The sequence below is a fragment of the Chrysochloris asiatica genome, unplaced genomic scaffold (assembly GCF_000296735.1).
Source record: "Chrysochloris asiatica unplaced genomic scaffold, ChrAsi1.0 scaffold00060, whole genome shotgun sequence".
Lineage (NCBI taxonomy): Eukaryota > Metazoa > Chordata > Mammalia > Afrosoricida > Chrysochloridae > Chrysochloris > Chrysochloris asiatica.
Genome location: NW_006408578.1, coordinates 12,550,609 through 12,563,303, shown reverse-complemented (window position 1 = coordinate 12,563,303; position 12,695 = coordinate 12,550,609). Strand labels below are relative to the sequence as shown.

The 12,695-nt window shown below is 44.7% G+C and overlaps 1 protein-coding gene across 1 annotated transcript in view; it reads right to left on the bottom strand.

Annotated features, from left to right (window-relative positions):
- TXNDC5 (thioredoxin domain containing 5 (endoplasmic reticulum)) overlaps positions 1–12,695 on the bottom strand; it is a 40,744-nt gene that overhangs the window by 17,579 nt on the left and 10,470 nt on the right. Inside the window, exon 3 of the mRNA XM_006864131.1 lies at positions 6,564–6,669. Within this exon, the coding sequence (XP_006864193.1) occupies positions 6,564–6,669 (106 nt within the window). The remainder of the gene's footprint in view (positions 1–6,563; positions 6,670–12,695) is intronic.

The window sequence follows — 12,695 nt, the reverse complement described above, 5'->3', positions numbered from 1 at the left end:
TTTGCAGTCTGGCGCATTAACACACAGCCACACAGTGCAAAGAATCCATCCACACACTTGAGTACTAATTGAAAGGGCTGGTGGTTCAAATACACTCAGAGGCACCTTGAAAGAAAGACCCAGCAATCAACAAGGGGGTTTCAAAAAGTTTATGTGGAAATCCCATTAGCATGTCATTCCATTTTTCCTTGTACTTCTGAAAAGTCTGTCACTGAAAACCCTGCGGAGCACAGTTCTACTACACACATGGGGTCACTGTGATTGGAATTGATGTGGAAACTGGTGTTTTCTGGTCTGTGAAGAAGCTGTGAACCCCACGAGGAGGCTCCTGTGTCTGTCTGAAACCATCAGCAGACACCTGCCGCCCTCACCTGACCACCTTGGTGAGGACTCAACCTCTTGGGTCCTCTGGCTGCCTCACCAGCAAAGCCCTGCTGGCCTCTTTCTAAGCTCCCTCTAGGACTCAGGCTGCATATATATGAGTGACAGCCATCCCTATCCCACCCCACCCCACCCCAACTAGCACTGCTCCCTATTTGGAAGTTTCACATGTTAGTGTTGTTGTTGTTCTGTGCTGTCAAGTTGGTTCTGACTCATTGTGACTCTATATAGGGTTTCCAAGAGCAGCTGGTGGGTTTGAACCATCAACCTTGAGGTTAACTGATCCTAGTGTCACACCAGGGTTTCATAAAGAAAACGAAATGAAGTTCCTGACAAATATACTCTGAAGAGACGAGTTCTTAAAGACACAAAGGCAGCAAAAGGGATGAAACGAAGGAGAAACCACCAAAGAATAGGGTGGCCAGGCTACCTACTAAACACACATATCAGAACAACTGTGAGGGAGGGTCACAGGTCCACTCAAGAGACAAGCAGGCAGTGAGAAGGGGCATTCAGGGGAATGGAAGACAACAGAGAGGAAAACCACAGGGCAAACATAAGCTGTGGGTTTAAGAAAACGTCACTCGCATGACAAAGGTTGGAAAGGGAACACACCACAAGGGGGCAAGTGATTTTTTAAGAGGTGGCTCTCTCTGCCAGTACCTCAGTGTGTGTGGCAGATCCACACTAGGGCTGCTGCTGAGATTGATCTGACTCCCCGGTAACTCCATGCATCAGGGGACCACACTGTGTAACCCACTGGAGTTTCACTGTCTGATTTTTGGAAGTAGATCACCAGGCCTTTGTTCTTAATCCATCTTAGTCGGAAAGTTCTTCTGAAACCTGCTCTGCACCACAGCAACACACAAGTCTCAACTGACAAGACAGGTGGTGCTTCACATTAAGTGCATTGGCTGGGTATGAACTCGGGTCTCCTGCATGAAAACCAGGAATTCAACCACTGCAGCATGGCTGGCCTCCAACCTGCTATTGTTGTAAATGCTACAGAACTGGTTCCGACTCATAAGGACCTTGATAGGGTGTCCAAGCAGTGACTGGTGGGTTTGAACCACAGACCTTGCAGTTAGCAGTCTAGTGCTCATTCTACAAAGCCACACCAGAACACCAGGCCCCCACCCTAGTACTACACAATTCTAAATGTTTCCTTTTGAGTCTGATACAGCTGTGCTCCAACCAAACAGACCAGAGGTGAAGGAAAGATAAATGCTGCAGGCAGATAGGTGCGTGTTTCTCAATTTTCCCCATGGTGGTTCACGTTCCTGTTAAAAAGAATCCCCAAGCTCCGGGAAAGGCATCAGAAGTGCTGATCACTGAAAGCTGTGTAAAGCTGTAACCATAAAGCACCACAAAATTCTCCTTTCCACTGCTAGCCAATCAGAGCTTTTACAGAGAGAATTAACCACACAAAAGGAAGTCCTAAAGCTACTGCTAACCTCAAGGTCAGCAGTTCAAAACTATCAGCCATTCCACGAGAGAAAGATAAGGCTTTCTGCTCCCGTAAAGACTTGCAGTCTCAGAAACCCTACACAGGTTCGCTGAGTCAGAACCGACTCCACAGCACACCACACCACCACTTTTGTTGAGAGTGTGTGTTGTGTTTACATGATGTTAAGTCTATTAAACTTCCCATTCACACAATAGTCTTAAAACTCAGATACAGTGTATAGTCATCACCAACTGGAGTCCCAGTGTGGCTAATGTTCTTGACTACAAAGTCAGTTTGAACCTCAACATCAGCGGTTGAAGCTCACCAGCTGCTCCTTGAAAACCCTACACAAGGTTGCTAGGAGTTGGAAGTGACTCCACAGTACACCACCATGACCAGAGGATACTGGGGGAGGGAATAATCAGGAAGCTCACAGAAGAAGAAAGGAGATGCTAAGTTTAATTCATTTCAAGGGCTTTCAATATCCAGTTGTTCACTAGGGGGCCAACTGGGGTGCTCTGCTTACCAAGCTCTTTGGCCTACATCAGAGCAGTAGTACCAGGGGGCTTCAAAGAGTTCATGGAAATTCCAAGATTAGCTTCCAATTCCATTTTTCCACACTAAGTTCCCCTTGTGGAAAAGCAAACAGGTATGATTTAATTCTTAATGAAGCAACTTGGCAATATCCATTATGTATTAAAAAATGATCTCACTTTTTTTTTTTGCTTTGAAATTTTATGCCTGGGAATATATTCTAGAGAAATCAGTCAGAACAAGAAAAAAACATCCTTAGAGCATTACCAGTAAGAGACAATTTCGTTTAAAATAATCTAATAATAATTGATATCATTGTTGTTAAGTGCTGTCGAGTCGGTTCTGACTCACAACGACCCTGTGCAGGGTGGTTCCTGAGGAGTGGCTCCTGAGTTTGAACTCCTGACTCTGAAGTTCAAACCGACCTTGTGGTCTAGTGTTTATCCTACAGCACCACACCAATGAAATAGGGAAAACACACATGGTAACATGTGATCCGTATACAGATGCCATAGCTAACAGGAAATCATTAATGAGGCAAAGCATCAAATTGTTTATAAAAATATAAATGCAAACATGGAAAGATAAAAATTGGAGGGGAATATGTTGGCCAAACTTCATCTCTCATACTTCGGACATATTGTCAGGAGGGACCAGTCACTGGAGAAGGATGTCATGTTTGGTAAGGTGGATGGTCAGAGAAATAGAGGAAGACTCCCAGCGAGATGGATTGGCCAAGTGGCAGCATCGATGGATTTAAGCGTGGCAACAGTAGTGAGGTTGGCCCAGGATTGGGCAGTGTTTCGTTCGTTCTGCTGTGCATAGGTCACTATGAGTTGGTACCGACTTGATGGCACCTAACAACAAAAATGCTGGTCTTATATTCTTATTTGTGGAAACAGCAGGTTTTCATTAAGTCTTTTTAATATTGCCATAACACTTGTGAAGAGAAACTGAAATGCATCCTGCCTAAATATGATAAAATTATATATTGTCATTTATATGTAAACACAGATGAGAAGCTTTTCTGAAAAGTTTTTAAAACGCTGTTGCTTATAGCTAATATATAACTATCATCCAGAGCCAAAGAGAAAGAAGGAAGTCACAGACTCAAAGAATAAACCATCCGGTACGACTAGCAATCTACGTGAACCACAGTTTCATCTACCCTGAGCCAGAAATGGATGGCGCTCGGCTATCAAGTACTGTCCATCCTGGCCAGGAATATAATAGATGGATCATGATAGAAAGGGAGAAAAAGGCGGAACTGAACTCACATTCTTAAAAAGTTCACACTTACTGACTGGCTGAGATCAGAGGACTCTCTAATCCTAGTCTAGAGACCATCGCCTGAGAAACTCCTTAAACCAGGAACAGAAATGACTCCCTGCTGTCACCTGTTAGCTAGATAACCGACTGTTGCTGCTGTTGTTAAATGCCATCAAATCGGTTCCGACCCACAGTGACCCTGCATAGGGTTTCTGAGGAGCAGCTGGTGAGCTTGAACTGCTGACCTTGCAGTTCAAACAGCTTTGCAGTCTGGCACATTAACCCACATTGTTTTAAGTCCACCCAGAGGTGCATCAGAAGAAAGTCCTGGTGATCTGTTCTGACACAGGGTCACCATGAGTGGGAGTCCATTCAACAGCAACGGGTTTTAATTACAGTTGTGGGTTCTGGCATTTCTGCGAGATCTCCATTGCTCTGGTAGTGCAATGAGTTATGTGTTGTGCTGCTAACCTCAAGGTTAGTAGTTCAAACCTACCAGTCACTCCATGGGATAAAGAAGTGGCTGTCTCTTCCCGTCTCAGTAACTCTAAGAAGCAATTCTCTGTCCTTTAGGTTTGCTGAGTTGTAATTTTTGTTTCTGATTTGGGCTTCTGCTATGGTGAGCCCAGAGCTGGGGTCTGGGAGGCAATGAGTGGTTCCACATGCCATTCCTCTCTACATGGGAGAGGCCATCTCTGCTGAGCTAGGCCACACTTCCTCTGAATGGAATGTCTTCTTTGAAAGGAAATCTGTCTTCCTCCCAGACACTGGCTGCTGCTTTTCTCAATACAGTCAACAGGGAAGTCTAGCTTTTGGGGGGAAGTAATCCATAACACATTTTAAGGTGTATTTTAAGAGTTTTTATGAGACTATTAATTCCTACTTAGAATTGATTTCCTCCCACACAATCCTTCCCCATAAATAATTTTTACAAATGAAGCTACCTGAAGCTTACATTTATGTGAAAGGTACACCTGCTCCTCCAGCTTTCTCCTTGTGACTATGGAAATTTGAGAAGATGCAAATTTACTGAGAGTTTCATGGGTTCCTTTTACCTAAAATTAGTCTTTGGTCAAACTAATCTTCTCTATACAGCTGTGAGAGTTTTCTAAACATGGATTTCAGCTGGGCTGTGGCTTCCACAGAGAACAAGAAGGACAGAGTTGAAGAGCCCAACAGACGACACACATTATTAGGCAGCGCACAAAAAGACGGCCGGCACCCGACCATAAACAGCAAAGCCAGCGACTCCAACAGAACACAATCTACAGTGTCAGTTCACTGTTACATTAAACTGACGTCACAAGGGTCTGCTGTCCCACTAGCCACGGACAGATGAGCTATTCCGCCAGGACCATGCCAGTAACACTAGCCCTCAGGGACTCAAGTTCAACTCAGGCTCCAGGGACCTTTTCACTCTGAGCACTGATCCATAATCACCCCCAACAGACATATAATGGTTTAGGATGATAACGGCTTATAATGAAGTTTAAGACTCCCAACATTAATTGTGGAGGGAGGGGATTATAAATTTTTCTTAGTATGTAACATTTCTACATGCAACTATGATGTCCTTACCAAATGCTTCCAAAAGCCAACAGGTGACAGTTACCTGGTGTTAGGGATTCAACAGTATGTCCCCCAGAGTCTGTGTTGGAATCCTAACCCATATGCATCCCTGTGGGAATAGGATAAATTTGTTGTGCTAATGAGGCCCTACCAGTGTGACTGGGATCAATTCTGAGCTCTAAGGAGCAGCACAGAGACACACACAATCAAGTACAAATGGGGAAAGACAGATGTCCCGGGAAATCACTGAAGAACCCAGCAATGCCGGCAGGAACTACAGAAGCAGAGACAAGTGTCTTCCCCCAGAGCCAACAGAGAGAGAAAGAGGGAGAGAGTGAGCCTTCCCCTGGGGCCAACATCCTAAATTCAGACTTCTGACCCCCTAAACTGTGAGGAAATAAATTTCTGTTCTTTCAAGCCACCCATTTGTGGTTTTTGTATTATAGCAGCAATAAGGATCTAACAGGGTCGCTATGGGTCGGAATCGACTCGACGGCACTTAACAACAACAACAACAAGGATCTAAGAGACCTAGTATTACCCTTACACAGTGAGGGGCATTTGGAGTCGTACTGTTGTTGTTGTTGTTGTTAAGTGACGTCATGTCAGTTCCAATGCATAGAGACCCTGTACAGGCTTTCCAAGGAGCGAATGACTGGTGAATTTGAACCACTAACCTTGTGGTTCAGTGTTCATGCTGTAATACCATACCAGGGCTCCAAGAGTATTATTAAGGTTATTAAATCATGTTATCAGCAAAGCCAACTTGGGCCATGAGGGCTGAGGTTCACAGTGAAAAGATGTACAGGCCGCTGTGGAATGAGATTGTGCAAGGCAGCTGTCAAGGGTGGCGGACACTAGTCCTTGGGGACAGAGGAGCAGGTGCAAAGCCTTTGTGCACTGAATGTGCTGACCTAGGCCTGGACAGAGAGAAGATGCCAGGTGGCCAAGAGTCCACCTCTGAGGCAACAAAATCACTGCCAATTACACTACAGATGAGAGCGGTATGAGGGTTATGTTAATAAATGAAAACTGTGTGTCTACTGGACGCAGATGGAAATATCTGGAAATGCCGTGCAGTGCCACAAGGGCTAAGAGGGCTATGAAACAAAGGGGGCGGGCCGCACGACCAAGACAAAGCCAGGTGGCTACCGGATGGTCAGCTGGCCATCGAAGGCAGGTGATGGCTACTTACGGCTCATTACGCTCTTCTCTACTTGTGTGCATACTTCCACCATAAGCCATTTTCCAAAGTTAATCTTTACTTACAACATCAATGGGTTCTGAGCTGTAAGTAAAACTTTGCTTTACAATGGCAGCCTTTAGTCTTCCCCCAAACTGGCCTTGCTCCTTGTATCCTCACCGCAGGCTCGTCATCCAGCGTCTGCAGCATCCAGGTCTCCAGCGTCTGGAAGTCCCGGGGACCCTGGTACTTCACAGCTTCTTGGCCAGGCTTGAAAAACTTTAAGCTGAAGGAGCAACACAGGATAAGACAGAGCAAAGTCTTAAAGTACCTCAAACTGCTTTGAGTTGAGAGCATTATCTTATCGGAGGGCAAGTTCATTTAATGAAACAATCAGAAAGCAAGTCATAAATGGGCACCTATCTACCACTCCCTTGACTCTCTGATAAAACTGGAAAAAGTAACAAAAACAACATTCTGGGAGATAATACATCCAATTAATCCTAAATGATTAAAAGTTTCTGTTCTCACTGAAGAAAAAACGGAAACAAAAATGTCAACCCTAATCCTATGAATTAAACTCCAAGTTGCAAATGCTCATTTCTCATTTGCAGAACTTTTGAGCCTTTCCTCCCACTAGATAGATGCTAGTCTTTCCAGGCTTAACTAGCTTGATTTTGTTGTGGAATTTGAAAATGTCAACTATGTATCACTGCTTGACAATAACTTCTATTTTAGGCTATTGTATCAGCTAATAGATGCCACAGAAACATGAGGACTAAGGTACCCCTGAGTCAAGTCATGACTCATTTCAACTGCTTCATACCCAAGCAAAAGCTGGACAATGAACAAGGAAGACCAATGGAGAATCAGTGCCTTTGAATGATGGTGCTGGCAAAGAATATTTAATATACCATGGATTGCCAGAAGAACCAACCAATCTATCCCAGAAGAAGTATAGCCAGAATGTTCTTTAGAAAGAAGGAAAGCATGATGAGACTTCATCTCTCAGGAGGGGCAGGCTCCTGGAGAAGGACACCAGGCTTGGTAAAGCAGAGGGTCAGAGGAAGAGAGGAAGACCCCTAGTGAGACAGACTGACAGAGTTTCTGCAACACTAGGCTCAAAGAGAGCAACAAGTGTGAGGATGGAGAAGGCTGGGCAGTGTTTCCTTCTGTTACACATGGGCCACTCGGAGTCAGAAAGGACTGGAGACAGCACCTAACCACAGCAAAGCAGTACTATACATACAGTGAGAATTCAAGTCTCAACCACTCACTTCCCTACAGAGAAGGAATCTCTCCTTTTCTGCTACATACATCGGCCTCTAGCGAAAACTGCAAATGGGTTACAAGATCAGTCCTTTCATGGCAAACAAGGCATTAGGAGAGGAAAATTACTGCCAGTTCCTGGACCATCCCATCAATAATGGAAAAGCATGTTTTCCATAGAAGGTGTCAGGGATGGAATAAAGATGACTACTGATGGGAGAACAAGGGGCAGGGGAATAGAAAGGTCCATTGCGTGGTCCACCTGTTCATTTGAAACATCCAAACATCTCTTCACAGCATTTATGTGGAGTAGATGCCATATGCATAGAGAAGGAGAAGAAGCCAACACATGCGGAAACCAGAATTTCAGGTTTAAAGGGCCTACAACTGCTAACTCCCCAGAGGTCTAGCAATGAAAAGCCAGAGATCTGATACAAGAGAGTCTGAATGTAGGAATAGCCATTTCCACTGAAGCAGAAGGACCTGGCTTTCTGCAGAGGATAAGGCACATGATGGGGCTTCAGCGATGTCTCTGATGTGTCATCCACAAAGGACACCAACCCAGCTTCCCCAGTAGTTAATACTTTGATAATCACAACAAAAAGCCAAAATGTATCTAGATTTGGTCAGTACGTCAGAAGTTGAACATTTTAAGCACCCCAAAGTATGCTTTCACCTTTTCCAGGGACATGCTGGAGCTATGGGAATTTCTTTGCTGAAATTAGAATACAATAAAACCTAACCTGTGATTCTTCTAGATTGGTATGCATTGTACTAAATAAAAATGAATGATTGAAAACACACACACACAAACAACACTTCTTGTCGTTGACTGAGACAAGATTCCTAGTGCTCCAAAGGCCAAGTTCCTTCCTCACTCAGCTCAAAGGGCTTCAAGCAGGGGGTAGACTCTCCTGTGTGGTCAAGGCCATCCAGCCTACCAGGTCATCTGACTGTACGCCGCACTCTAGACCAGGGATGTTGTTGTTGTTAAGTACCGTGGGATGGGGAACCCTTTTTCTGCCAAATTTTTATTATCATTCACAGACCATACAAGATTATCAGCTTAAAAAATTAGCCTATTGTATCTCTCATACTTCGGACATATTGTCAGGAGGGACCAGTCACTGGAGAAGGATATCATGTTTGGTAAGGTGGAGGGTCAGAGAAAAAGAGGAAGACCCCCAGGGCAATGGATTGGCAAAGTGGCAGCATCAATGGACTCAAGCATGGCAATGATAGTGAGGTTGGCCCAGGATCGGGCAGTGTTTTGTTCTGCTGTGCATAAGGTCACTATGAGTCGGTACCGAAGCGATGGCACCTAACAACAACAATATCTGGTCAAACATTTAATTAACTCAGCCCTAATGTGATAGGAGTACTGGTGTGGCGCTGTGGGTTAATGCACCAGACTTCAAAGCCGTTTGAACTACAAGGTCAGTGGTTCAAGCTCACCAGCTGCTCCTCAGAAACCCTATACAGGGTTGCTATGAGTTGGAACCAACTCAACAGCACTTCATGACAACAACAATGTGATAGTTGGAGTCCTGGTGTGGCGCTGTGGGTTCATGCACCAGACTGCAAACCCGTTTGAACTGCAAGGTCGGCGGTTCCAGCTCACCAGCTGCTTCTTAGAAACCCTATACAAGGTTGCTAAGGGTCAGAACTGACTCGACGGCACTTAACAACAACGTGATGGCTGGACCTGTGGGTGGCAGGGCCAGAACAAATGATTCTGCGAGCTGTATACAGCCCACAGGCCGGATGTTCCCCACCCCTGCTCTAAAACAGACATCAAGAGGAAATGGAGAGGGGCCGCTGGGGCTCAGTCTACGCACAGCGCCGATCGTCTCTATTACCAAACCTCGACATGGGCATATTTTCCTCCCCAGGTGATTGTTCCTTTCAGAGGGACTACATGGGAGAAAACCCCCGTTCCATGCCATTCTGAATGGCTGTGCAAATTCTCCAACTCCAGGTTCCTTCAGTTCATCTCCCTGCATGGTTTTCGCAGGCATGATTCTTTATGTCCCAGAGTCTTAAAAAGGAGAAAGCGTTCAGTTGACAACTGACAAGCCGACAATTCAAATTCACCCAGAGGTACCTCAGAAGAAAGGCCTGGTGATGTGCTCCCAAAAGGTCACAACCATAAAAACCCTACCGAGCACAGTTCTACTCTGACATACACGGAATCCCCAGGAGTTGGAACTAACTTGAAAGTAACTGTTTTTGCTTGTTACTTGTTTTGAAATGATTCATTCCTTGCTGGACAGGATGAGCTGGTAACATTTCCTTGAACATAGCCAGTCACCTCTAGGAGCCGTGAGAGCCCAAGCTCATTCCCTCACCAATTCTTTACTCCAGATCCAGGGGCTGGGGATGAATGACATCAAAGCAAATATGCTGCCATAAAGTCAAGGCATTTACAGACACTAAGTCACACCTTACCATGGGATGGGTACTGCCCTAGAGGAAGTACAACTCACAAACGATGAAAGCCCAGCTCAGAATTCCACAGTGAAAACAATCTGTACAGGGACACTTCTGTAGGGCTGCCACCGCCACGGTCACTGAGGAGCACTACAGTGAGAGTTCGTTCTAGTGCTTTCCACAGCACAAACCCGTAGCTGCTCAGTATACACCAAGGCACATGATCCACACGGACCTCTTCTACAGCTGAACAGCACCCATGGAGCAAGCGATGCTGCAGTCAGGTACCTCTCTTGGCCTGGCCCAGGGGGCACCCTTTGCTTCGCTGTCTGGCATCCCAGAACATGTCCCTTCTCAGTCCTAGTACACACGTCAGGGTTCCCCTTCCCTATGGTGCCAGGGCCACAGAGCCACAGATGACCAACTGCTTGAGTGGACACCATGGTCAACCATCTGGGTCACCCATGTCTTGAAAGTGATGGATCTCAATAGGTAAGCGTGCATCTCATCATCCTGGTCCCTCCACTTACCAACTCCCTACTTGGGTGAACCCTAAAACAAGCAAGGTTTATTTTCAGGACAATCCTATGAAGGATACAGTGAGAGCTTTTAGGCAGGTACACACAAAGGGGCGTCAAAAGATTTGTGGGAAAATTCCATTATCGTTTACTTCCATTTTCCACTCTATGAGGGGTCCTGGTGTGGGATTGTAGGATCAGCACTGGACTGCTAACCACAAGGTTGGCAGTTCAAATCTACCAGCTTCTCCTTGGAAACCCTATACAGTCATTATTGAGTCAGAATTGACCCGATGGCACTTAAAACAACAACAACAGTATATATAATACAGAGTTTCATCTCAACTGGCCCGGCTTGATATATACTTGACATTACGGCACAATCTTAGATTACCAAGCACTAACTAAAGACCGCGAGTTTCAGAGTCTTTGATGGAAAGGCATATTTAGGGTAAACTCTGATATGTATTGGGAAGCTCAGATTGGTGTTTGCACACACATTGTCTCATTTAACCCTTTAACAATGTTCTGTAGAGGTATGGTCACCTATTTTAGACTCAGAGCTGTAAGGTGCGTTGGTGATAGCATACAGGAGAGCTAAGATTCAAGACACAGTTCGAAGCTTCTACTTTTTCATACTTCCTCTCAGGTGTGAAGGTAAGTTGTGCTTTTATACTTAACTGGAAAAAAGACAGTCGCTGTCGAGCTGATTCCAACTCATGGAAACCCCACATGTGAAGCTGACTTCCACACTGGGTTCAATCCACAGGACTTTCTCCCAAAGCATCTCGAACTATCAACCTTTCAGTTATCAACCAAGCAGCACCCCAGGGATTCCGTGCTCAACTGAACATACTCCATACTACTCAGCTAAGCAACAAGTGATAGTGAATTGACTTCATTCATTACCTGGAATAATATTTACGGAGCTACAGTAGAATACCTCCCTGCTTTCTTCTGTAAACAGCATCTGCCTTTTCATGGAGAACTGCTCTCTTCTCCAGAATTTGTGAACTTCCAAGATCCTGCCTCCCTGACCACAGTGACTCTCCCTAACCACAGTGACTTAGGCTGGACCAATCAAAGATGTTGAGTCTCAAAGTTATGAGGGTACCATACAGTTAGCATGGTAGAAACAGACTCCCAAACTCCTCAGAATTTCTCCTGCATCCTTCTAATCGGTCCTCTTTTGAATAAGCCAGTTTCCATTATGCACTTTTAGAATCCAAAAAAACCCTCTTGAACTGTCAAGGAAGTAGGTAGTATTGCTTCTCAAAACTGTCACCCTCTGGGTTTTCACCTGCCTTTTCAATACAGGAACCGGTGGTACAAACAGTTGATATACTCAGCTCCTAATCAAAAGGTTGGCATTTCAAGTCCACTCAGAGGTGCCCAGAAGAAAGGCAGGGTAATCTACTTGTGAAACATCAGCAACTAAAAACTCTATGGACCCCAATTCTGCTCTGACACATATGGGTTGCCAGGAGTCAGAATCACCTCAACTGCAACTGGTTTAACTGGTTTCCAACAGAAACAGCTCTTATGCTAATCACCCGGGGAATTACTCTAGGAAGGATGTTTAAGAACAATGGAGTCACCCAAAATTCAAATAAAACTGATTCCAAATGATGCGTTCATTGTGTCAAACCTGCTTGTACATATAAGTAGCAGCAAACCTCCTGGAGATCCCCATTCTTGTCTAACAAGCACATTTTCTTAACAGCACTTTTGACTTAAAAGCTTTTTCCATACATAGTACAAAAAGTCATCTTAAAATAATGACAGATTACTTCAAAGAGCTATACTCCAAAAATTTGAAAATTTGGACGAGATGGATACATTTCTAGAAAAACACAGCCTACCTAAACTTACCCAGACTGAAGTAGAAAATTTGAACAAACCCATAACAAAAGAAGAAACTGACCAGGTCATCAAAAAAACTCCCAACCAACAAAAGCCCAGGCCCAGATGGCTTTATGGCTGAGTTCTACCAAACATTCAGAGAAGAATTGTCACCAATTCTACTCAAATTATTCCAGAACATAGAAGAAGATGAAAAATTCCCTAATACTTTCTATGAAGCAAGCATAACCCT